Consider the following 27,322-nt stretch of genomic DNA (forward strand, 5'->3'; position numbering starts at 1 on the left):
TGAGCCATTACCAGTATCAAGAGCTGATACTGGAGATCTGTGGAGGTGCGACTGCACCCTGCGTGACGGGAGATGTCTCCCGTGGCCATAAGTTTGTTATAGCATGTATATATATTCTCACGGGCTATTCATGCCCGTGCCACCTCTTGGGGGTGGCTTAATCTTCTTCAGTCAATCAATCTCAGGAGTACAGTACGCACCTCCAGGTAGTTTGCAGCGTTCTTGTTGGTTGCTGTCGTTCTTGTCTTTACTATTGGCTTGACTCTTGAAGATTGCTGCTTGTGTTATTATACTTCGGTGATGACAAGACCACACACTAGAATGTGAGGGGACGGCGATGTTTCGGTCCGTCCTGAACCATTCTCAAGTCGATTGTCTTGAGAATGGTCACAATCGACTTGAGAATGGTCCAGGACGGACCGAAACGTCGTCGTCCCTTCACCTTCTAGTGTGTGGTCTTGTCATCATACTTTAGCCACGTTATTGTGACTCATCGCCTGCATTATACTTCGGTGTTTACATAGTGTTGTTGTTGTTGTTGTTGCAGACGTACGTGCGGGAGAACAGCGCGAGCCAGAAGGAGAATGCCCGCCCCTTGTCAGCGTCGGGGGGCAGCTCGCCGGTGTCGTCCCTCTCGCCCACCACCCCGACCAGCACCACGCCCACCACCAGCCCAACTCACCAGCAGAACGCCCACCCTGCCGCCCCGGGCTCTCCCCTGGGGCTGGCCGCCTCCCCGGGCTCTCCGGTCCACTCCCCCAGGACCACCAACACCTCGCGACGCCACACCAAAGCCACCAAGAACCTCCTCATTCCCAGGTCAGTCTTCCTCCTATTTTGTACAGATTTTTTACCGGTATTCTTCAAGAGGAAACTAGATTGTATCCTTGAAGAAGTGGCGGACCAACCGGGCTGTGGTGGGTATGTGGGCCTGCGGGCCGCTCCAAGCAACAGCCTGGTGGACCAAACTCTCACAAGTCAAGTCTGGCCTCGGGCCGGGCTTGGGGAGTAGAACAACTCCCAGAACAAGCAGGTATCAACCAGGTATTATTTTTTAATATATTTTCCGGATACTTTTTTTTAACGAATAGGCTGGCTAAGTTGAGCATGTTAGTCCTCACTAAGCGGGTCCCGCTTAAATCCGTCCTGCATTCATCCATCTACCTCGCCAGTCTGTCCTAGGAAGGCGGCCAAGTCGTTTTTCATCCAGCCACGTCATCTTTCACTAATTTCTCTGCGCATTGTGTAGTAATGGGACCAGGAATGCACAGCGTGGTTAGCGCAAGTGGAGTCTCATTGATGCTATTTAGATTCAGCTGGAGGGTGACATTCCGACAGCACCGCTCCTGTGCCAGGTAAGCTGCGGGCTCACCATAGCCTGGTTGATGGGGTTCTGGGAGTTCTTCTACTCCCCAAGTCCGGCCCGAGGCCAGGCTTGACTTGTGAGAGTTTGGTCCATCAGGATGTTGCTTGGAGCGGCCCAAGCAAGTGCTTCCAAGTAGCCCGTGCCACTTGGCACTTGTTTCGAGTAGCTGAATCTATAACAAGGGTGACATTCCTGTTTGTGTTTCTGATGCTGCTCCTGGTGGCGCCCAGCACTCTGTTACTCTTACTTCCTGCACTGATGCCTTGATCTCTGGCCCTCGAGTCGCTGCTCACCACGACTCTTAAGTTCTTAATGAGGAAAACTGCTGAGGAATAGAACCTCATAACAGGATTTCATTCGATTTGACTGTCAAGTATTCTTTGTGTCTTTTAATTTGAAGATTACATTTGACCCTGTATAGTAACTCATGAGTGTACTTCAGCTCAATCAACTCCCCAGCAATCAACTGCTGGGAAGTCGTGCAGTTCCAAGATGTTTCATTGGAAGGTATACAGCCAGCGTGTACACATATGTTGGGTCACGCCACGTCATGTGACAAGAACTGTGTAGGGTCGGAACAGAGCAGGCTGGTGTAGGGTCGGAACAGAGCAGGCTGGTGTAGGGTCGGAACAGAGCAGGCTGGTGTAGGGTCGGAACAGAGCAGGCTGGTGTAGGGTCGGAACAGAGCAGGCTGGTGCAGGGCCAGAACAGAGCAGGCTGGTGCAGGGCCAGAACAGAGCAGGCTGGTGTAGGGTCGGAACAGAGCAGGCTGGTGTAGGGTCGGAACAGAGCAGGCTGGTGTAGGGTCGGAACAGAGCAGGCTGGTGTAGGGTCGGAACAGAGCAGGCTGGTGCAGGGTCAGAACAGAGCAGGCTGGTGTAAGGTCAGAACAGAGCAGGCTGGTGTAGGGTCGGAACAGAGCAGGCTGGTGTAGGGTCGGAACAGGGCAGGCTGGTGCAGGGTCAGAACAGAGCAGGCTGGTGTAGGGTCGGAACAGAGCAGGCTGGTGTAGGGTCGGAACAGGGCAGGCTGGTGCAGGGTCAGAACAGAGCAGGCTGGTGTAGGGTCGGAACAGAGCAGGCTGGTGCAGGGCCAGAACAGAGCAGGCTGGTGCAGGGCCAGAACAGAGCAGGCTGGTGCAGGGCCAGAACAGAGCAGGCTGGTGCAGGGCCAGAACAGAGCAGGCTGGTGCAGGGCCAGAACAGAGCAGGCTGGTGCAGGGCCAGAACAGAGCAGGCTGGTGGAGGTAGTATAAATTGGACCTTGCATAGTAGGCTGAGAAGTACGTTCTGGCTACTAGGTACGACATATATATATATATATATATATATATATATATATATATATATATATATATATATATATATATATATATATATGTATATATGTATATATGTATGTATGTATATGTGAGTATATCACGAAAATAAACACGTGATTAAGAATGTGACAATGTCAGACCACGGAGGAAAAATGAAACAGGAAATTTCCTTAAGTACTTTCGTATATTAAATACATCTTCAGAAGGTCTGAAGATGTATTAAATACATCTTCACCTTCTGAAGATGTATTTAATATACGAAAGTACTTAAGGAAATTTCCTGTTTCATTTTTCCTCCGTGGTCTGACATTGTCATATATATATATATATATATATATATATATATATATATATATATATATATATATATATATATATATATATATATATATATATATATATATATATATATATATATATATATATATATATATATATATATATATATATATATATATATATATATATATATATATATATATATATATATATATATATATATATATATATATATATATATATATATATATATATATATATATATATATATATATATATATATATATATATATATATATATATATATATATATATATATATATATATATATATATATATATATATATATATATAATAATCTTTGGACAACACCCACCAGTGGGACTCGAACCCAGAAAGCACAACTACCTTCCAGTAGCTGGCATAACTAGTATGCTTTAACCCACTACGCCATCAGACCTTACAAAAGAAGTAGATAGTTCGAGATATATATATCTCAAACATCTCTACCTCCCGAAGGCACCAGATGAGTGAGGGGTCAGTCTGCAATTTTCATCAAGCCACTGTCAATGTGAGAGAACTCGTGTCCAGCTTATAAGCCTATACTTGCATAAACCACAAGTGAAGATAAACAATCTTTGGACAACACCCACCAGTGGGACTCGAACCCAGAAAGCACAACTACCTTCCAGTAGCTGGCATAACTAGTATGCTTTAACCCACTACGCCATCAGACCTTACAAAAGAAGTAGATAGTTCGAGATATATATATCTCAAACATCTCTACCTCCCGAAGGCACCAGATGAGTGAGGGGTCAGTCTGCAATTTTCATCAAGCCACTGTCAATGTGAGAGAACTCGTGTCCAGCTTATAAGCCTATACTTGCATAAACCACAAGTGAAGATAAACAATCTTTGGACAACACCCACCAGTGGGACTCGAACCCAGAAAGCACAACTACCTTCCAGTAGCTGGCATAACTAGTATGCTTTAACCCACTACGCCATCAGACCTTACAAAAGAAGTAGATAGTTCGAGATATATATATCTCAAACATCTCTACCTCCCGAAGGCACCAGATGAGTGAGGGGTCAGTCTGCAATTTTCATCAAGCCACTGTCAATGTGAGAGAACTCGTGTCCAGCTTATAAGCCTATACTTGCATAAACCACAAGTGAAGATAAACAATCTTTGGACAACACCCACCAGTGGGACTCGAACCCAGAAAGCACAACTACCTTCCAGTAGCTGGCATAACTAGTATGCTTTAACCCACTACGCCATCAGACCTTACAAAAGGTCTGATGGCGTAAAAGGTCTCACATTGACAGTGGCTTGATGAAAATTGCAGACTGACCCCTCACTCATCTGGTGCCTTCGGGAGGTAGAGATGTTTGAGATATATATATCTCGAACTATCTACTTCTTTTGTAAGGTCTGATGGCGTAGTGGGTTAAAGCATACTAGTTATGCCAGCTACTGGAAGGTAGTTGTGCTTTCTGGGTTCGAGTCCCACTGGTGGGTGTTGTCCAAAGATTGTTTATCTTCACTTGTGGTTTATGCAAGTATAGGCTTATAAGCTGGACACGAGTTCTCTCACATTGACAGTGGCTTGATGAAAATTGCAGACTGACCCCTCACTCATCTGGTGCCTTCGGGAGGTAGAGATGTTTGAGATATATATATCTCGAACTATCTACTTCTTTTGTAAGGTCTGATGGCGTAGTGGGTTAAAGCATACTAGTTATGCCAGCTACTGGAAGGTAGTTGTGCTTTCTGGGTTCGAGTCCCACTGGTGGGTGTTGTCCAAAGATTGTTTATCTTCACTTGTGGTTTATGCAAGTATAGGCTTATAAGCTGGACACGAGTTCTCTCACATTGACAGTGGCTTGATGAAAATTGCAGACTGACCCCTCACTCATCTGGTGCCTTCGGGAGGTAGAGATGTTTGAGATATATATATCTCGAACTATCTACTTCTTTTGTAAGGTCTGATGGCGTAGTGGGTTAAAGCATATTAGTTATGCCAGCTACTGGAAGGTAGTTGTGCTTTCTGGGTTCGAGTCCCACTGGTGGGTGTTGTCCAAAGATTGTTTATCTTCACTTGTGGTTTATGCAAGTATAGGCTTATAAGCTGGACACGAGTTCTCTCACATTGACAGTGGCTTGATGAAAATTGCAGACTGACCCCTCACTCATCTGGTGCCTTCGGGAGGTAGAGATGTTTGAGATATATATATCTCGAACTATCTACTTCTTTTGTAAGGTCTGATGGCGTAGTGGGTTAAAGCATACTAGTTATGCCAGCTACTGGAAGGTAGTTGTGCTTTCTGGGTTCGAGTCCCACTGGTGGGTGTTGTCCAAAGATTGTTTATCTTCACTTGTGGTTTATGCAAGTATAGGCTTATATATATATATATATATATATATATATATATATATATATATATATATATATATATATATATATATATATATATAATGCTAATGGTGGGAGAAAGTGGTAATGAGGTAGTTTGTGCCGTAGCCTCAACAAAGGCGTCTTCATTGGCTGTGTGAAAGCATGTCTTGATATAATTCATAATCCTCAAGTTTGTTACGCTATTTTTGCTTTCTCTTCCGGCAGGTGGAAACTATTTTGTTGTTGGTATCCTCTGTCATTATCTTCGTCTCGTAATTACCTTTGAAGATAATTAAGATAATGTTATTGATAAGCTTCTTGCCGGGTCTATTACCATCCTTGTACGTCTGTCATGCGTGTTTTGACGCAAGCTTACCACAATAGTCTGAAGATTGATTGATGATTGATGCAGATTAAGCCACCCAAAAGGTGGCACGGGCATGAATAGCCCGTAAGTGGTGGCCCTTTTGAGCCATTACCAGTATCAAGAGCTGATACTGGAGATCTGTGGAGGTGCGACTGCACCCTGCGTGACGGGAGATGTCTCCCGTGAACAGTCTGAGTCGCACGGGTTGTTATAAGCGTTGGTGAACCCTGAGTCTATGGAACCCAGAAGTGGGGATGGGTAGCCAGCGTGAAGTTCTTAATTTTATTGTAAATTTTGCCCCGAGGGGCGAGTTTATTGGGCAGCGCCACTCATCTTGTGAGTGGACACACCGCCATAGCAGCATGTACAACACTCCCCAAAAGGCTTGTTCATCGTGGATTGAAATGCGGAATGATGCTGACAAGCCTCTCATCTCCGCTTCTTAATTTGCGCCAGAAGAGAGTGGATGAGAGGAAGGTGGGGCGGAGTGTTCAGGGAGGCCAGGAGGTTGTATTCCATCATTCTTATCCGAATTACCTCGCTGGCACGGACGGAGAGAGCGAGCGGGAGAAAATAATTAAGATTAGCACTTTTAAGTCATTTGAGTCGTCGGTGATCGGGGGTGAGAGAGTGTGGGTGAGTGGAGGAGTTACGGCAGTGTGGGGGTGAGAGACTGTGGGGTGACCCGTGACCCCAGTCTCTACACCTGACCTGGATGTGAGGGCAGGGAGGGAGGGAGGGGGAGGGGTAGACCTTTCACACTTTCTGGCAGTTACTCCTTCCGTTCCTTCCTGCTTCCCATCCTCCCGCCCCTCACTTCTCACCGTGCACCCATCCAACACTCGCTTCCTGATTCTATAACTAAAAAAGTTTTACTTTTGTCACCTATTCCCAATATTTAAATAATTCATGTCATTTAAACATGATTACAGTATTTAAAATTCTTTTAAGGTATATGTACATAATTAATAGATTACACGTGTTAATTTTCAAACAGTAATTATATGTGTAACACTAATAATTTCCCCTGCACATCTTGACAGATTCTATTATCCAATGGGTCGACCATCAAGCCAAGTGACACAGGAGCAGGCGCTATCGCACGTGAACGCTGTGTTCCGGGAGCAGGGGGGCCAAGTAACACGGGAAAATATGGGGCCTATTATGCGGGCCTGCCAACTGCCCCTCTACTGGAAGGCCCCCCTCTTCATCGCCGCTGGCGGGGATAAGCTGGGCTACCTCACGCAGGAACAGTTTGTTGATTACTGGAACCGGTTAGTCTCTGTCGATATTACAGTGCATTAGTATTTGGGAAACTTGTATTTAATAGTAAATATAGTAAACTATCCTAACTTGTATTTGGTAAATCTTAAAGCATTCCAGATGTAAATGTTTGGAAAATTATTAATCTTATAATAATTTTATAATAAAACTAAATGTTTTATTGCTTTCATGTTCAAATTTATTTTCAAGTACAGTGCTTACTGTCCCTCCATTTATGAATTTAATCTGTTCCCAGAGATGGGTCGTAACTCGAAAATTTGTAACGCGAAACTAATTTTCCCATAAGAAATAATGTAAATTGAATTAATCCGTTCGACACCCCCAAAAATTTTAACTGAAAAATATATTTTATGCTGAATACCACACTTTTTGTACCAGTTACAATACAGTATGTACAGTCTATCTTATCATTATTGGGACACTCTTTGGCGTAAGAAAGGCGGTGAGGAGGAAGCGGGGGGAAGTGGGAGGGGGAGTGTTACTGTTTGAAAGGGGAGTCCCCTTCCATTATAATATCAGGCAGTGATGACTTCTCTGGGATATTCTCTCTTCCCTACGTTTTGCCTGCATACCACTAGGACCTGGTTGTGGCTCACTGCTTGCTTGTCTTACTAAGTATCTGTCTAAGGACACTTGTTTTTCCCTACGTTTATTCAGAGTGAATGAATGCGATGTCTCGCTACAGACAAGTGTTAAGACGTAGGGAAAAACAAGTCTCTATGGAAAGGTTCTTAGTGAGAAAAACAAGCAGTGAGCCACAACCAGGTCCTAGTGTTATGCCGGCAAAACGTAGGAGAGAGAGTACCCCAGAGAAGTCATCACTGCCTGATGTAACAATGGAAGGGGACTCCCCTTCCAAACACTAACACCTCTCCTCCCCCCTCCTCACTATCTAACATACGCCAACAAGTCATCAATAAAAGTAAGCTATTACTTGTATAATATTACATTACAAAATATTAGTGTGTATTATGTATGAAATATATTTTAAAATTAATATTTTTGGGAGTGTGAACGGATTAATTCAATTTACTGTACATTATTTCTTATGGGGAAAATTCTTTTCGGTTTGCGAATTTTCGGTTTACGAGCTGTCTCTGGGAATGGATTAAATTAAAAAAATCAAGGTACCACTATATAGTTTGAGTGAAATAGTAATTACTGGTACTTCGTTTAAAATATTGAATTTTAATTCAGTATAATATTGCAAACATATATTTGTTACCATGCTAAAATCTAGTCTCATTTTTCTTAAAATTGTGTAACTTACGTGTACAATTTTGAACGGTAAAGTAAATATTTAGTTATTAAACTGTATCTCGGTTAATTATTGTTACATATAATTGCAGAAATATAAAATAAATATTTGCATTGTGGCTGCTAAGCTCATAACCTTGAATGTGATTTGATTCAATCATTGCAGAGTTATTTCTACTTGTCACGATATGGCCTCTCGGTTTGTGCGGGTGTTGAGTCGTGGCATGCGAAACTACCTCATGCCTGAGGACTTCCTCAGCATGATCCAGGATGTGGTGGACACACACCCTGGGCTAACCTTCCTTAAGGAGGCCACAGAGTTCCACTCCAGATATGTTCACACTGTGAGTTCTGTTTTGTATCACATGACAGTTTAGTTGTATGCATCAGTGATGCCTCTAGCCAAAATTAAGAGGGGAGGATTTTTTTTTTTTTTTTTTTTTTACTGTTATAGTCTGATTAGAACTACATCATATGAGTGGAAGTAATTGTGTGATCTATTCCCGATTCTGTTCTTAAAATTGAGTCCGAGGTAGAAATGTATACAGTACTTGGCTAGTGGGGTACAGGTAAAGAATTTTTTTTTATTAACGTATTTAGTTACATCTACATTGTGCTGCTAATGTAGACTATAGAAAAGGGGAGTACAGTGTATCAAGAATTAACTACATGTACGTGATGCTAAAAATCCCCATCACACAGGATGGTTAGTCATTCAGGGCCATGTGATCAGTATTCTGCACTGGCAAACTCTGGGTGCATTTTGAGGATATCATCATGAACACAAGAGTGAATAAGGTAGCAGTGATACAAAAAAATCCCTATATTTTTTTTTATTAACACTTTGGGTACATCTGCATTTATGCAGGTACCCTTGACTATGTGAAGACAAACATTTCTAACTGTCTGGTGGAAAACTCTATGGGAACACCATTTTACTTCATAGAGGGTCATTTGTTGTTACAGTAAGAGATAATCCTGCCTAAAATGGTCAACCCCAACCCACCACTGTCACTCCTCATCCTATCAAAAATCACCATGGAAAGTTGCACAAAGATAACTGCAAGCATTTGCCATTTCATATTGTTCTATAAACAAAAATGAGAATTTTACATTGAATAATAATGATAGTGATAAAGGAAACTCGAAGATTGGGGAAGGAAAATGCCATGTAGATTATTAGACATGGGAAACGAGAAAGGCAGGGGTGCGAGTACTGGAGACTGTGTGCGTGTTGATTCAGAGGTTCCATGGTGTGTAGAGTGGAAGATATGATGAATGAGTATCTTTTATGAGTACTGTATCATTAACATTCTTAACCTATTTTGTTATATTCAACATATCTTTTGGGCTAATGCATCTCCACCCTATGAAAATTTGAAATAGGGTAATGATGATCAGGTATCAATTCCATATACCCGGCAAATCACTGATAGAAGAATGAAATTGGCACTATACCTGTCATTTCTGTAGAGCATTTATATTATCACTAGAATATAAACATGAGCTGTTTTGCAAACATTGAAACTAACAGTTAAACTTTAATTTTTCATCCAGTCTCTGTGTAGATAAATTTGTCTCTGGAACTTGACCATCCAGGATGTTTACCACATTAAACATTTAGGTTTGATATATGATTTAAAATCAGTACAGGACAGTACTGTTAGATAATAAATGTTTACATTTTATCCACTTCTTTCATTGCAGGTCATAGCAAGAATATATTATTGTGTAAATAGATCTTGGTCGGGCAGAATAACTTTGCCAGAGCTTAGGAGATCTAATTTGTTACAAGTAAGTTGTATATCCTTTTCTTTTGTAAACATGTGAAATTTGTCATTCACTTGTACATATACCATAACTTTTTCAATAGATCTTATTGAAGTTGTGATGAATGATAAGGATTCTTTTAAATGTCATAACCCTTTTTAGGGTAATATTTATGGAATGTGGTTAACCACCAGGTGAAATTTTGGATATGATAAAATATATTGAAAGAATTGCATTAGATAAGGCATAATGTATAAAGAAACAAAAAAATTAAATATTTTACATAAATACAATAATGTATTTATTATTACTTTTTATATTCACTTTATATTCACACTTTTCACGTATTTATATTCACTTTTTAGTGCATACTTAACAGTTTATTAATAAATATCAAAGTATAAATACTCGTTTAGGATAACTTGGGCCAGATTCACGAAAGCACTTACGCAAGTACTTACGAACGAGTACGTCTTTCCTCAATCTTTGACGGCTTTGGTTACATTTATTAAACAGTTTACAAGCATGAAAACTTCCCATTCAACTGTTTTTATTGTTATAAACAGCCTCCTGGTGCTTCGGAGCTCATTAACTGTTTAATAATTGGAAACAAAGCCGCCAAAGATTGAGAAAAGATGTACAGGTTCGTAAGTGCTTGCGTAAGTGCTTTCGTGAATCTGGCCCCTTGTCTCCAGAAATATGGTTATTGTGCATGCATGTGTTCTTTTTGTATACCAGGTGTAACATGATCAATTTTTTACTCTGAAGTAAGAAATAATAGTCATGTACTGTTATGGAAATTTACCTTTGTGCTACTGATGTTTTCACTCGGTACTAGAATGGAAATCTAGAAAGGGTTTAAAGCCATCTTTATCATTTTTAATTGATGAAGATTCAACTTAATTTGTGGAATTCATTGGGCAAATGTAAATTTTTATGTACAGTACAGTACTTTCATTGAAACTGCTGTGGCTTAATTCTTAAAGAAGTGTGATAAAGATTGTTTTAACTACCGCACTGGGCACCTGGTTTTGGCAAAAACTTCATAGAACAGTAATTGTCAAAGACATATTTTTGTTGTTTTTATAAATGTTCAGGTAAAGTTAATGTCAAAATGTTTCCAAAACTCAACCATTTTCATTTCAAAACACAAAGAGTGATGAAAACATTAAAAAACATTGAAATATAGCCTAATTAAAAAAAATACTGTATTGTAGCACAACTCTCAGCGCGCATTAGGGTGCTCTGCGCAGTACAATGATTAATGTTTATTGTACAAATCTTAAGAAACATCAGCTATGAATGCCTGGCAAGACTGGGCTGTGAGAATGGTGAAGCTTGAAACCACCATCGGGTAGTTTTATTTGTCTGTGTTAATGATGGTTAATGATAACTTTGTAATTTTGGATAAGACAGATTGCTCAGAAATGATTTGAACATTTATCATTCTTTTCAGGATTTTTGTTTTTTGACTGGAAATGCCTTTTAACTATAAATCTTTAACCCTTAAATGACTTCATTCACTATCTATGGTTGCCTCCTGTGTTCAAACTGCTAATTGTGGTTTTATTATTTTTTTATTTTTTATTTTTTTTGTCACGAGCACCATGATGTAGGACTTTTAATTCGCGGAGCTGTTAAAGAGTTAAATGATGCTGAATACTGTAACTTTATTGATGTAACTACATTTTTACCTGATCTCAATCTTTTACTTTTCCACAGGTTATAATCTATTTAGATGAGGAAGAAGATATTAACCAAATCACAGATTACTTTAGCTATGAACACTTCTATGTCATTTATTGCAAGTTCTGGGAACTGGACACCGATCATGATTTGTTCATTGACAAGCATGATCTGGCCAAACACAATGAACGAGGTAAGTTATATTATTCATTTTGATTTATAAAATAATCTATTAGTTAAGTAACTTACGACTTTTAATAAACTTTTAAATATGAAATTTTTTCTTTCAGCACTCTCTTGGCGTATGATTGAGCGTATATTTAGTGGAGCAGTGACAAGAGGACGGCTGCAGAAACAAGATCGCATGGGTTACCAAGAATTTGTGTGGTTCTTAATTTCTGAAGAAGACAAACGGCATCCAACAGCTATAGAGTATTGGTTTAGGTAAACGCAAAATACTATTACAAAAGAAAGCAAACATAAGCACTGCATATCTTAATAAAAATATATATTTACTGTATATTTACTGTATATTATACTTTTAATCATACAAAGTAAGTCATTTAAAGCCCCTGAAAATATTAATGATCTCACAATATAAAAATTATTTCCAACTAGATGCATGGACCTTGATGGAGATGGTTACCTATCTATGTACGAGCTGGAATACTTCTATGAAGAACAGTTGCAGCGTATGGAAGCTTTGGGCATTGAAACTCTACCTTTTCATGATTGTCTTTGTCAGGTAAATGAATAAAGGATGTTTAATTTTTTATCTGTACAGTATAAGGTAAAAAAAAAGTCAGTCTACTGAAAAAGGACATTGTGTGTGTGAAATTGAATTTTTGGCATATTTTGTAATTTCTCCCATTAAATTGTTGTCTTGAAGTAACTGCTAGTGAGGGTAGGGTTAATGATAGGGTAAGTTTCTCAGTAAATATTTTCTTTAATATTTTATATTTATGGAATATTTATTAGCTAATTGTTTGAAAATGCATTAAAGATCTTATAATGATTTTTTACAGATGCTAGATATGGTTAGACCAGAGGAAATTGACAAGATCTCACTCAGGGATCTGAAAAAGTGTCGAATGACTCCCATATTCTTTGACACATTTTTCAACCTGGAGAAATATTTGGACCATGAGCAACGTGATCCATTTGCCTCCCACCGTGCTGATGATGACGGACCAGAGGTATGTTGAAACTGCTGCAATTAGCAAATTCATTTTATAATTGCCTACATGTTAAAGAAAAATGTCAGTCTACCTTTTTATTATTGGTGGATTGCTCAAGTTATCATTAATTTTCTTGCATCTTTTTATTGTACTGTATTTTGTAGTTTTGTCCAATTACTATTGGCTTGGGTATTCTATTAAAACATTTAGGCTTTCACACGTACTGTTCTGAACATGTTAATGCATAATGCCTTAACAATTTTATTTTAATGGGTTAGGCTCCTAGGTAGGGCAAAGTTATAGTACTGCAAGAGCCAGAAAGTGTTTGACTCAATCTTGTGTGTATTCTTGTCTCTGATGCTGTTTCTGCAAATTGTTTCATAACACGTAGATTGTTTTATTACACGTACTACTTTATTTTACATCAACTCACATATGTGTCCTGGTGATATATCTCATGATCCTTCCTCTAAGATCTTAAACTTGGGCATGTTTGTATCTCTTTTTGATGCACATAACTCGCTCGTACTTTTATCATAACGTCAATTACAAAACCACTTTTCTAACATATTCTTTTATAATACATTTTCCATTGGTGATTTCAGCCACCTCTAGCTTAAATGATGACAGAAACCTGATTAATCATACACAATGAAATCACTGGTTCGATCCCACTTTCCTGCTCCGTAGATTTTCTCTGATCAATATTTTATTAATCTTTCCTGCTTTCTGGACTCGAGTAAATCCAGTAATTGGTAGTTAATAAAAAGTTTGAGTGATTTGCTAGCTTAAGTCTGATTAATAATGAAAGCATGTGTGAGAATTTCAGTTTAAGCTGCAACTCTTTGAGTGATTATTACAGTGCTATTACAATTATTGCAGTGTAACAACAGAATGAGGCAATTTCTTAATTTGTTAACGTACTGTGAAAGTTTTATAATGTCAGCAATTTGAACATGTAATGTTCTATTTTTATTCCTCATAACACTTCCATAAAGCCATTTATATAACTGATTAGCTCTACAAGGTTTAAGCATGTGTGCCTGACCTTGACCAGTTTCTGCAGGTATCTGACTGGGATCGTTATGCTGCCGAAGAATATGAGCTTTTAGTTGCCGAGGAAGGAGGAGCAGATCACCAAGACGACATGTAAGTTTTGCCAAATAATTTACATATTTGTTTCATGTACATTGTTTAACTTTAGCAAATGCAAAGCAATGAAGCTGAATGCTGGGATCAGGAGGTTGAACACAGAGTACCATATGGGAGAGGATAGCCTTGTAGAATCTTAGGAAAAATACCAGGGGCTAATATCTCCAAAATGTTTTTTTTAAAACCCTAATCAAATGAATGTTTTTTTAAAATAAGAGTAATTCAGGATGATATATGCCACATACCAGACGAATTGTGGAATGTGCAGTGCTAGCATGTAGTTCTTATCTTGTTAACATAAATCCAAGCTGAAGATATAAGTTACGAGAAAACTCTCTGTAAATAATACGTAATGTCACGAAGAGAAGAGTATGGGAAGATGTGATCACTGCATTCTAAATTCTCATAGATAGGACAGACAAGGATAGGTTGTTTGGTATTGGTGGTACTTGAACATACACTGTACAGTAATTATTATTAAATGAACAAATCCACAAGGGCCGTGATGAGGGTTTGAATCTATATCTGGGATCATCCCGGACATAGGTTCGAACCCTCGTCACGTCCCCCTGTGGATTTGTTCATTTGATATATCGCGCTATTGTGATTTGTGTGTGTATTGAAGTAAGGGCAGAGAGGTAGAACATCTGGTTGACAGAGCCCGGGTGCATGGGGGGGGGGGAATTGTGTAAAACCCCGGTTTGTGTCTGAGAGAGGCTGTGGGATCCGTGTGAGGGCAGTAGCACTCCCGGTTGCAATTCTTTTGACCATGTCTTACTGTATTACTCTAATTACTTTACTCAAATGAATGACAGACTTTGAAAATATTTTTTCATTATCAAAATAGTGAACAAATGGAATGTGCAAGGGAATAAAGAAGGCAAACTGCATTCACAAGTTCACACGTAAACATTGCAGAAGTCAAGGGGCTCAGGAGTCTGTACAGTACACAAAGTGATTGAAGAATGAAAGTCAGGATAAAAAAGAATTAAAACTTGGCCTACTCCAGCAAGTACACTGCATGTCCTTGCTCAAGTATGTTTGGAAGTATAGAGTTGGTTCTTCCTCTTTCCACAAATGGTTTGTTTGGTAATTACAAGCTTTGCCCAGAACCGCTGCCTCCTTCTTCTGAGAGGAAGTTATTCCTCCTTCCTTGGGGAAGCTAAATTGCTTCTGAATGTTCCCTATTTACTGGTAATGAGGAGGCCTGGTCGAGGACCGGGCCGCGGGGACGCTAAGCCCGAAAACATCTCAAGGTAACCATCTCAAGGTAAGGTGGCCTGAGGATGGGCTCTACTTCCTTGGCCTGTATCAGTAGCCACCCCATCATCATCCCAGGTGGGCTATGTGGCCCAGTCTCAGGTTTTAATGAAGGAGCCATCCTAGTTTCCATTTTACCTTTCTTTGACTGGTTATCAGGTCCCATGTATTTCCAGATGTGGATTGTGTATCCCATTTCACGATCCTTCTCAGGGGAAGATGAAACTGGTTCTTTGTTTCCCCTCCCTGATTAGACAATCAGGATCTTCTATTGTTCTTGTTGTGTTGGGGTTCATGCTTTTGACCTAAACATGGATTATTTTGAGTTTGGGTCTTTATGTAGCTTGGTCTGTAGTACCTGCTGTACTAATTTCTTCCTAGATAGCAGGTATTTCTTTGTTTTCTAATTGTGGAAATAGCAGATGTTCTTGTGTACTATGGTGTTTGATTTGAAGGTTGCTCATCTTGAGTGTGTTGAGTGCAAGACAAGCGCCAGTCTCCTTGAATATGACCCTGTATGCTCTATTTTTGTGCAGCAAATCTGCATCAGCAATTGCTGCATCAGGTTGCTGCATCAGCTGCAACCTGATGTGCCTGTCAGGCACACTTGTCCTCACAACTCTAGTACGAGTAGATCTTGTGGCCTTACTTGGGTGTTAGCATGGATGCAGCTTTGTTTCTTGAGGCCATGGTTCTTTTCCTTGCAAGGCTTTGAGTTTTCATGTAAATGCCCTTCTCTCTGGATCTGTATTCTGGAATGGATTTTGTAGTCTCCAAGTGTCCCTTTCACCAGTATGATACAGCGTGCACAGTTTTCATGTTTACCCCTGAATAATGTACCGCTCGGGTATGTGCTTTTCATGTGCGCTCAAATTCTCTTTCTTTTAAGTATGGAAGATTGCCTTAATTTAATAAAACATACTGTTATAGCAGTTAGGATATAAATTTTGAATACTTTAGTAAAACAAAAATACAAATATGCCATTCATTGTTAATAAAGAATATTAATTCAATTTTTAACGATTTAATAATTTTTTCATAATCTATAAACTGAGATTGTTAACCCTTCTTCTCTCTCTTTTTTTTTCTTAATACAGAATTTATTTTATATTGGACATAAACTACATTATGACAGTTTAAAATGAAATGCCTTGAAGTTTGAATTACACAAACGTGTAATTCTTTATTGAACGTTTAAGCTTTATTGTGAATGTTTTTGTGTTGACAGTCATTCTAGTTAATGTTTTACCTCTTTCAGCAAGATAAAAAAAGCAAAAACCTAGAAAATATTCACATTCCAGAATAGACATTTAAGGATTAGCAATCTATATAGTCAGGCAAGTTATTTTCGACATTAGCATGAGTAAGTGTATTGGTGTGCAGTCGACATGATAAGTCATAATGCCTTACTGTGTTGTAATAACTTTTGTTGTTGCATAGGGTATGCCACAACTGAAAAAATATTTTTTTATCATGAGCTTTATTATGTATTCTACCTTCTCCCAACTTTTCAGCTCTGATACTAGTTTTTTTCATGTAAATTCCTCTCAAAGCATCTTACGTTTATTAACCATATTACTTAGCTATACATAGATAATATTTATGAATTATTTTGATTTTCCTTTCTTATAATGCAGTACAATGCGATGTAAAATACTGTACTTGTAATGTGTGCTTTATTACAAGTAGATAAATAACCAATGTTGTAATTCAATATTTATTAAATTAAAGTTACATCAATATATAATTTATTCTAGATTTTTTTTATACTTAAGGAAGCCTGTTAGTAGTCATAAGGAATTAGATTTGAATTTGAGAGGAATACAGTGTTTTATGAAATAAAAGTAAAATTATTCTTTTATATACTGTATTTGTTTTTAAAAAAAACTGATGAATTGAGTTAATTTTCATGTGGTAGATTCAGTTTTTGATAAATAAGTTGCAGTGTCCCTTGACATTCATGACCCACCACATCACCCTCCTCCTGTGGCACACCCTTGTTGCTTTAACTGTGACCCTCCCCCACCATGCCCATATCCTTTGTTATCAATGACTTTCCCCCCCTATGAGGATGGTAAAAGTAGGTTGTTGACTTTTTTCATTTAGGTTCTTCTTGGGTGGAAGATTAGATGATGGTGGAGGAGGTAGTGGAGAAACTTAAGTGCTTGGTGCACCTTGCAGGATTGTGGAGGAGAGTCTTTGAGGCTGGTGCACAGATAATAAGGTGGGAAGCTTGTGCATCTGTAGGGGCTCGGTCCCTGCCTGGGCACTTGCATGCCAGCTGTGTACTTTGTGTGCGCCCTCACCACCTTTCTCTTGTTAATGTGTCCACTTATTTACATTCACTTGATACTTGGCATATTTGTTTGTGCACTGCCTCGCTGCAATGGCAGGTTAGCCTTGTAATATTGTTATTGAGCAGAATATTAATTTGATGTTTGTATTTTTTTGGCCCTTTTCCCACAAAATAGCATTTTTTTTACCAACAGTAACATAGCTTAGAGATATAACCTCTAAGCTAACATAGCTTAGAGGTTTTATTCATATGTAGACATTACAATTTTGACTAAAGCCATAGCATCACTTTAAATCATACTTTTTGAAATTATACATTTTCTTTGAAAATTCAAGTGTTGTATGCTATGCTCTGGTTTTATAAATGATTAGATTGTTAAATTTCTTTTTATGGCAGGAATAGTAGTTCTTTGGAGCTATAGAGTATCACAAATGCTTGATTAATTTAGCAATAGCATCTAGCTTCATTTGGATAAGATGTATTTACATGTAGACTTTTTGACAACTTGCACAGTATTTGCATTTTCAAGTGTAAGTGTGCGTGCGTGCGTGCGTGCGTGCACAAGTGTGAGTGTGAATGTATATCTAGATGTACAGGTCTGTATATATTGTACATGTAAGGAGACAATGATTGGTGTAGTGGTTACGGTATTTTGTATGCCAATAAGTGATCTTGGGTGGCAGGTGTTCGAATCCTGGTTGGGTCAAAAAGAGTTCTTAGTGATTATACTTGTTCACATACACACACACACACACACACACACACAACAAATGGTCCAACATGTGGCTACTAAGTTCAACCCAAGTAAATGCAAGGTAATGAAACTAGGCAGAGAAATAGGAGGCCAGACACTGGATACCAAATGGGAGATGAAGTCCTTCATGAAACAGAGAGAAAGATGTAGTTCATATCACACCAAACCTGTCTCTTGAAGCCCACATCAAAAGAATAACATTAGTGGCATATGTGAAGCAACCAACCCGGTATCAATCAGGCTAACATCAGAACTGCCTTCAGAAACCTGTCAGGAATCTTTCAGAACCTCATATACCACATATGTAAGACCAATCCTGGAGTATGTGATCCCACCATGGAGCCCATAAGCACAAGACAAAGCTGGAAAAAGTTCAGAGGTATGCCACTAGGCAAGTCCCAGAACCAAGAGGCATGAGTTATGAGGAAAGGCTGCGGGAACTGCACCTCACGTTGCTGAAAGACAGAAGAGCTCTGGGAAACATGATCACACATACAAAATTCTCGGGAATTGACAGGGTAGACAAGGATGAACTATTTAACACAGGTAGGTACATACACAAGGGGACACATGTAGAAGCTGAGTATCCAAATGAGCCACAGACATTAGAAAGAACTTTTTCAGTGTCATAGTAGTTAGTAAATGGAATGTAGAAAGAAGTGATGTGGTAGAGACTGACTCCATACACGGTTTCAAATGTAGATATGATGGAGCTCGAGAAGCTCAGGAATCTGTACACCAGTAGATTGACGGTTGAGAGGCAGGACCAAAGAGCCAAAGCTCATCCCCCACAAGCACAGCTAATTGAGTACACACGTAAGAGGAACACACACACAACATTTTGAGAGGAGCGTATGCGCCGCTTTCCAACTTCAGACTAGCTTCTAACTGTACATGGATTGTGAAATACTAAAGAAACTGTTCATGACTTTAGTGCGACCAAAATTGGAAGATGTAGCAGTTGTATGATGCTAAAATCTCAAAAAGCAGATAAACTGGAAATGGTGCAACGGCATGCTACAAAATGACTTCCGGAACTGAAAAACAAGAGTTACGAGGAGAGAGTAGAGGCATTAAATGTGCTAAAACAAGAAGATAGATGAAATAGAGGTGATATGATCACCACTTACATAATTCTAACAGGAATCGACCAAGTTTACAAAGAGGAATTCCTGAAACCAGCACAAGTAGAAACTTAGTACCCAAGTGAGCCACAGAGATGTTAGAATGTTAGAAAGAACTTTTTCAGTGTCACAGTAATTAACAAATGGAATGCATTAGGCAGTGATTTGGTAGAGGCTGACTACATACACAGTTTCAAATGTAGGTATGATATAGCCCAGTAGGCTCAGGAATCTGTACACCAGTAGATTGATGGTTGACCAAAGAGCTGAAGCTTAACCCCGGCAAGCACAAGTAGGCGAGTACATACATAAACATAGGCACACATATATAGAGGAAGAGTTACTTATGAGTGTGACATCCTGGATGACTGTTTTCTGTTTTATGAAGCTAGCACTAACATGCTTAAGGCCTTTTTGTAACGGTCTATTTCTCAATTGTGTTTATTATATTTAAATACAAAAATTAATTAATTATTATTGATATAGAATACACAACTCATGATTACTAAAATACAGCTTTTCAAATTATCATGTTGCTTTATAGCAGAGCTTTGATAAAAAAAGTTTAAAACAGTAATTGAAAGTCATAATTAAGTTAAAAATTTACAGTACAGTATTGAGATTTATTTATAGTGCTTAGGTTGGACTAGTCAGTGTATTTGTATAAATAATTATGGCTAGCAAAAGGATAAACTCTTAATAGAAAACTAGAATAGGTATGTAAAAAAGCTAGAATCCTCCAAATTGTGCCCCTCTCTTGCTGCCACTCACTCTCTCGTTACTATTTTCTACGTAGGTATGGCAGCTTTCAGTCTTAGTCTAGTGCTTGGATCAGGTGTTCATTTGGCACCCTCCTTACAAGGTGTAATTACATTGTTGTGCATTTCAATATACATAATAATGTAATCAAAATTGAATGAAATCTGGAATAAAAAGTAAATAAATTTACACATTCATTCCTTCTCTCCCTCATTATCCACCTGAGCTGGACGGTAGAATGATGGTCTTGCTTTATGCAGGGCGTTTTCCATCCCCAACAGTCCAAGTGGTTGGGCACCATTCCTTTCCCCTGTCCCATCCCAAATCCTTATCCTGACCCTTTCCAAGTGCTGTAGAGGAGTAATGGCTTAGTACTTTCCCCTGATAATTACTTTCCTCCCTATCCCTTTCTCTTGTGCTGTCATACTCTTGTGCTCTCTCTCGAGAGAGAGAAGGATGAATGTGTAAATTTATATACTTTTGAAGTACAGTAATCAGTTTTCAATTTTTTTTACAAATAAGTTTCGTTTTTGATGATGACAAAAGCATGTTTGTTTGGTTAATGTTGAACAACTTCTTGTTCTTTTTTTGTGTGACCCCAGAATTTGCTTTAATGTGCTCATATATATACTTGATGTGAAATCTCTAGACCATTTTTTTTTTTTTGTTAATATACAATATATCTGTTACTATGATTTTATTAAGATAGTAAACAGTTTTCCAGCCAGTATTTTGTGTGATGAATCCAGATCTTGATGTACAGTATTTGTGTGTGTCAGTGAGCTTGTGAGGAGGGTATTGTAGTCATTCATCTAAAATTTTCAGGTTCTACGGAGACGAAGATGAGTTATCGATGGGATGTGACGATGCCTTGGACTCGAACGGAGGCAGCAGGAACAATCTGGGAGGCGTAGGGAGTGGAGGAGCCCTCAACAAGCACTCTCCGCTCTCGGCGACTGTCACTAACCTGGCCGCTGATCCCATGGACGTTGATGATGATTATCCTGATTATGCCGACTCGGATGATTACCAGTACTGAAAACTCTTATAATTTAAACTGACTGATTCTCATCTTGAAAATAAGTGATGAAGATTCTCCCAAAGTAATACAGTATCATTAATGGCAACTGATTTGATGTATGTGAAACTTTTCCTCCTGTGGCTCTGAGGTATATATATTGTTGAATATGATCTTGTTTTCAAACTTCAATGAGAGTTGTATACAACATATATTGTAAATAATGTTAGACACCCAAAAGAACATAAAAGTGTGATGGATCTTCATGCAAATTTTGTGGCATTGAGTGATATTATTTGATTATTGCTAAAGTGAGTGGTTGTAATTTGACAAATATTTAATTTCTACTATTCTTATCAATGGTTATTCTCTAAATTTTCCTACAGATTCATAGCTTTCCTCTTGTAAATTTTATGTATTTAATATATTTACTTTAAAGTTTTAACAGATTATAGTGCTCACTCAAAAATCCAGACTTCCATAGGGTAAATTTTTCATAAAAAAAGAAAAGACGGATAAAGTTGCTCATAAAATAGTTTTGGTCATGGGAAAAGGTGGATGAGGGGAGTTAAGGGAATTATCAGGGAAAAGCGCCAAGCCGTTACGACTATATATAGCACTGGAAGGGATCAAGATAAGGATTTGGGATGGGGGCGGGGGGAAGGGATTGTGCCCAACCACTTGAACGGTTGGGGATTGAATGCCGACCTGCATAAATTGAGACTGTAGCTCTACCGTCCAGCCCAAGTGGCTGGACAAAAAGGATGGATGAGCCAAAGAAATGTTTAGGGTGAGAAATTCGGTGGTTTATTTAAGAATAAATCATATGGCTAGTTTTCATTTTGAAAGTGGCTTGGTGGAAGTGTTAAAAATGTTATTTTGAAAAAGACCCTATTATCTTATTTATTGGAATAGGTTCCAAAGATATTTCATACACAATCTGAGCTAAAGAAAGTCTTTTGGGTGTGGGGAAAGTCTTTGGGCCTGTTACATTTTACAGCATTAGAGGGGTCAGTGAAATGGTACCTTTTTGAGAAATAAGAAAGTGGTTGGTTCTTGGAAAATACTTGGGATGAGGGTCAAATATCTCTACTGATAGGATCTCTCGGTAAATATGTCATATGATAGATTATTTATGTTTTACATAATGAAATTCACCCTTATTGTATTTGAAAAATTAGGGTTTAATAGTAACTTTTAATATTTCTCCGATAACATTTTTAAAGATTTTCATAGAGTGCAACATAGAGAAATTGTTCTGTGGGAAACCCATTAAGCATAATTATAGCAAATGTTTAAGATTCATTTTCATTTTGAGATTTATATATAAAAATCTGGAAAATTTGGTGATGGCCAAAACATTTTGAATTATTCAGAAATTTATGTATATTATTATTCATGTAAATTTACACCTGGTCTGGAATAATATAATCTAGATTTTAGAGGGAGCACTGTAGCTTGTCTTCACAAAGCAAAAAATAGTTATATTGATAATTTCAAGTTTTAATGGTACAGTGAAATTGTGGTAATTTTTTTTTTATAGAAGTAAATAGGTAACCAGTATGAACACATTGTAATTGTAATTAACTAGTGCACTCTTTTTTTTTTTTTTTTTTTTTTTTTTTTTTTTTTTTAAATTGTGGCTTTCTTGAGATTCGGTATTTGATTGAAATGTAATTATTTTCCTCTCATTAATGCCTTAATTACTTGATACCATGTTAAGCAGAATATTGAGCGTGTAGAACGTATTAATTCAATGTTAAAGTTCATGTTATACATGTTAACAGAAATAGATAAATTAGTCTAGATATTCTGTTCGACTAGTTAACAAGTAATCTAGACACTGATTTAGTGTTTTTTTCATGAACACACTTCATTGTGATGCTTCAAAACTGGTTATCTCGGAAGAAAATTCTGTCTTGCAGCATGATCCTTCCCAACTTCCTCATGTGCCAAGAAGCATGCTCAGCCTATCTTGCTTGTGGATGCTAAGCTCCTCTATGCAAAATTTGAACAAGAGGAATGGCAAACGTGTGTCTCTCTCTCTCTGTGTTAATGCATGAATGACAAAAACCTTGAACCAAAGACATACCCGATAGTGAATTTTAAGGGTCGCAGCTAAGACATCTAGTGACTGCATGGATATTTATCATTTTTATAATCACTCGGTTTACAAGACTTTCAATGTAAACGTGTGTGTAACTTTGGAATGCGAACAATACTGGCATACTATGATCTGAGTATGTGCCTAGATGTCAGTGCCAATAATACAAAACATTGTCATAACCTTCCAAGAATTTCTTGGCAGCATATGATATTGATCCCAATTATTGCAGTGCACCATCTGTTGTGTGGACCTGTTACAGGAAGCTGTTTTTAAGTACCTTAAATTTTCCAGTGCTTGTGAAATATTTAAAACATTCTAGAGGAATGTGACAATTGAGTGTATATATTGACTTCCTGAGACGAGGAATATCCTGTGCTTTAAATTAACTGCCTTATGGGAATGATTCCCATAGAAATGTGATGAGGTGTCCCAGATGTCATTTACCTCAGAAATGTTCGTCTTCCTTACCCACAGAAATCAAGTCCCTCCATAAAGTGCCTCCCTGTGTTCCTGACAATTACCAGGTGAACTCTGATAGACTAAGGTTTCAGGTGTTATTTACATACATCACTAGAAACATAAATTCTCTATTAGAACCATCAGCTCCTGGATGAATTGTGTCAACTAATAAATTTGAGCATCTGTTTTACCAAATGTTTTAGACGGTTTTCAGCATAACCAAATTTCTTGCTTCGATTTTTTTTTTCAGATACCCAATTACCAGCATTTAAGTATTCATTGTTCATAAACCCTGTGATTTTGTTTTATTTATATTAAAAATTATAAAGCACAAACCTTAACATGCAATAGAGTTGTTTGATTTGATTTTGCCATCTTCAATAACATACATGCTCCTACAAACAGCTGATTATTCTTAAATTTGCATAATTTTGTATTTGACTAGCAGTTATGTTACTGCAACAATGTCTGTTAAGAAACTTAAAAAGAATGGAATGTACACTATCAGTATTAGTAAGTCTTGAATTCAAGCTAAACTATATTAATTGTTTTCCATACTTTAGGAGCTTTTTTGAATTTAAGAAGCCTACGAACAACAAAAGAAAATTCACTGTCATATCTGATAACTGTATTTCGTCAAGATTTAAATTAAAAAATGCTAAAGTACTTTTTTAATAAGTTTTATTTTATATTTGGAGTTATTGACAGCATCTATTTGCAAATGTAGGCAAGTTTGAGCACTGGAAATCATACACTATGCATAACACGAGTTAGCCTGATACTGGACAAAGGGCAAGTTGAGTTATTGTAAAAAGCAGCTGTTTGACAATGCCTTATCAGATATAATCATGCAATTTCTAAATAAGATGGTTTTTAATTATTTATATGCAGTGTAAGTTTACAAGTATAAGAACTTTAAGCCGTTTGATTGACTTTTTTATTATTATTAGTGTAATAACATTGCTAAAACAAATGTGATGTTTAAACAGACCTACCCTCTCTAGGTGGAGTGTGCAGCTCTGGTAGTTGGCTTGTACTCACGTCTTATTACATAGTCCCTTGTGCTGAAGTGCCATTCTTTCTGCCCGGTGCAGAAGGAAACTGTGAAATTAAATACCATATGCTGTTTTGTTACAGTTCTCTTTCTATTATATATATATATATATATATATATATATATATATATATATATATATATATATATGTATATGTATATATATATATATATATATATATATATATATATATATATATATATATATATATATATATAATATATAATGTATATATATATATAATGTATCACTATATTAACTTGTCCTCTTATGAATGTTGGAACAGAAATACAAGTTGTATGGTTGATACCCAATTGATCATTGTTAAAACATTAATTGATAGCTAAACGAATATTATTTGATAGTTTTAGTATTGGAGTCCTGTATAAGTTTTTACCAGCTCATTTCATGTATTCAAACTTTCTTTTCTTTACATATTTTATTTAAATGATCTTGCCATTTTCCTATAATTGCTTACAATATACAAATTATTAAAGTTTGCACTATTGTTAAGTCTTGATAATATGCCCAAAAATGCCATTTCAAATAAGACTAGTTTCATCTGTTCTGTGTAATTCTGTTAAATATTAGGAAATCCAATTTTAGTTTCCAGTTTCATTACTGTTTCATTCTTAGTCTGATCAGCTATAGGTTTGTGTCTAGAATAATACTAAATGAAGAGAACATAATTTACTTGGTTCTCATTCAAATCTGTTCAAGAATGATTGACCTACTGTTAGACAAGTAAAAGCCATGGAGATTGTGTTATTAAATCAGATGTTATTTAATTTAATGAGAAACTAAAGCAGTAATCTCTTAGCTCATGGGGAAAGGGCTCTTGGAAATATACATCCCTTTGTAAGACAATGTATCAGATTATAGATGACGGGTAATTCAATAGTAATTGAATTAATACATGCACGTTCCCATTTCATCGTCATAATCAATCTACTGTACTATTAAACCATAAAATTTGTTTTGAGCAGATGGCTAAAAGTTGTAATGATTATGTCCAGAAATATACAAAGTTTCAATGTTCATAGAAAGTATGTTACTGTAGTTGCATTCAGCATTGTAATTATTTTGTTTTCTTGAAGAGATGTTGACAAACATTGCCAGTTGCGCTCCAAACTAGTCAGGACGTCAAATTTGCACTTCTCTGATTCATCGCATTTTTATTTTTCTGCCAATCCAAGTGTCATGTCACCAGCGACTGTGTTGCTAAGTCGCAAAGTAATATTGACCCCAGTGTTTTTGTGAAATGAGAAAATGTAAATGGTGTTGGTATCACCTTGTTTGTATGTTTATCATATTTGTAATATGTTGTATAAAGGAGTTAACATTCATTTTGGATAATATTTGTGTTTTAATAACCTTTCTTGATTTGTATCCCATTCCACTCCTATAAGAGATGGCAACACTTTTACAAGAAGAGAAAAGCTTATCATAAGCTAGTACAATAGATAACAAATTGGCCAAATAAGGAAAATAGAGCAATGGGTAAGTACTTTCATATGTTTTACTTGTGTAATTAGATAATTAGCATTGATTAGTAACTAGTAATTAGACATTAGCATGCATTTATTTAGTGATTCTTTTCTGGGAAAAGCCCCTTGTGGCTTCCTGAAGCCATATTGTTGAGACGACTCCCAACAACTTGGTCACATCAGCCATGTAGTTTAGTTTTGTTTAGTATAGCTTGAGGTTACCTTGAGGTGTTTTCGGGGCTTAGTGTCCCTGCGGCCCGGTTGTCGACCAGGTCTCCTCGTTGCTGGACTAGTCAACCAGGCTGTTGGATGTGGCTGCTTGCAGCTTGAGATATGAGTCACAGCCTGGTTGATCCTTTGAAGGTGTTTTATCAAGTTCTCTTGAACACTGTGAGGGATTGGCCAGTTATGCCCCTTACATGTAGTGGGGACCAGAGCCAGAACCTGGCTCCAACACAGAGGCACAGAGAGAGAGAGCAATAGCAGATAACACTCCTCCACCCCCACTGGAAATGCATCCTGAAAGTCTGCGAACCAATACAGCAACCCGTCCTCAGACCAAGTCTATTCAGCCGGCAACCCCAAGAACGCATTCATCAATATAACATGCTGTTCATTCATAATAGGAATTCTCAAATATAAATTAATATTGTTATATATTAGCATACTGTGCATATTTAGGCATTGGTTAGGTTAGGTGTTTAAATTCTGTCGGCGATTATTTGTATTTATAGTTCATGGGAGGAGCATCTACAGTGTTGTGGTTCAAACCAAAGTTGTAATTTAAGCACTCGTTCCAGAAGTATTCAGACATCATCAGTTGTGAGTCATGTGTAAACCATTTTTCATTCATAAATGGGGTTTGGGGGGTGCATAGAATGGACTTCGCCCTTCGTTTATGAGGAAAGGCTGAATACAGACCATTGCTGAATTCAGAGATC

The 27,322-nt window shown here is 37.7% G+C and overlaps 1 protein-coding gene across 6 annotated transcripts; it reads left to right on the forward strand.

Moving 5' to 3' along the window:
• Window positions 1-553: 553 nt before the first annotated feature.
• LOC138370076 (serine/threonine-protein phosphatase 2A regulatory subunit B'' subunit beta-like) lies at window positions 554-26,250 on the forward strand. Of its 6 annotated transcripts, none has more exons than XM_069333871.1 (11): window positions 686-819; window positions 6,779-7,009; window positions 8,443-8,620; window positions 9,984-10,070; window positions 11,769-11,925; window positions 12,023-12,176; window positions 12,351-12,477; window positions 12,758-12,928; window positions 13,968-14,059; window positions 17,504-17,546; window positions 21,081-21,217. In XM_069333871.1, exons 2-10 carry the CDS (start codon window positions 6,792-6,794, stop codon window positions 17,523-17,525), a joined length of 1,206 nt encoding a protein of 401 aa, XP_069189972.1. In that variant the 5' UTR covers window positions 686-819; window positions 6,779-6,791; the 3' UTR covers window positions 17,526-17,546; window positions 21,081-21,217. The 6 variants fall into 6 exon arrangements, with proteins under 6 accessions (XP_069189968.1, XP_069189972.1, XP_069189973.1 ...); XM_069333872.1 differs by having other exon boundaries at window positions 13,977-14,059; XM_069333867.1 differs by lacking the exon at window positions 17,504-17,546 and having other exon boundaries at window positions 554-819; window positions 21,081-26,250.
• The last annotated feature ends 1,072 nt before the right edge of the window (window positions 26,251-27,322 follow it).

The sequence above is a fragment of the Procambarus clarkii genome, chromosome 30 (assembly GCF_040958095.1).
Source record: "Procambarus clarkii isolate CNS0578487 chromosome 30, FALCON_Pclarkii_2.0, whole genome shotgun sequence".
In the NCBI taxonomy this organism is placed as follows: Eukaryota; Metazoa; Arthropoda; class Malacostraca; order Decapoda; family Cambaridae; genus Procambarus; species Procambarus clarkii.

Bases quoted from the DNA above. Each gene is read 5' to 3' on its own strand.
- LOC138370076 (XM_069333867.1), top strand. From the start codon at position 6,792: ATGGGTCGACCATCAAGCCAAGTGACACAGGAGCAGGCGCTATCGCAC. The intron at 7,010-8,442 runs GTTAGTCTCTGT...CAATCATTGCAG, and splicing joins TTTGTTGATTACTGGAACCG to AGTTATTTCTACTTGTCACG. The intron at 12,929-13,967 runs GTATGTTGAAAC...GACCTTGACCAG, and splicing joins CTGATGATGACGGACCAGAG to TTTCTGCAGGTATCTGACTG.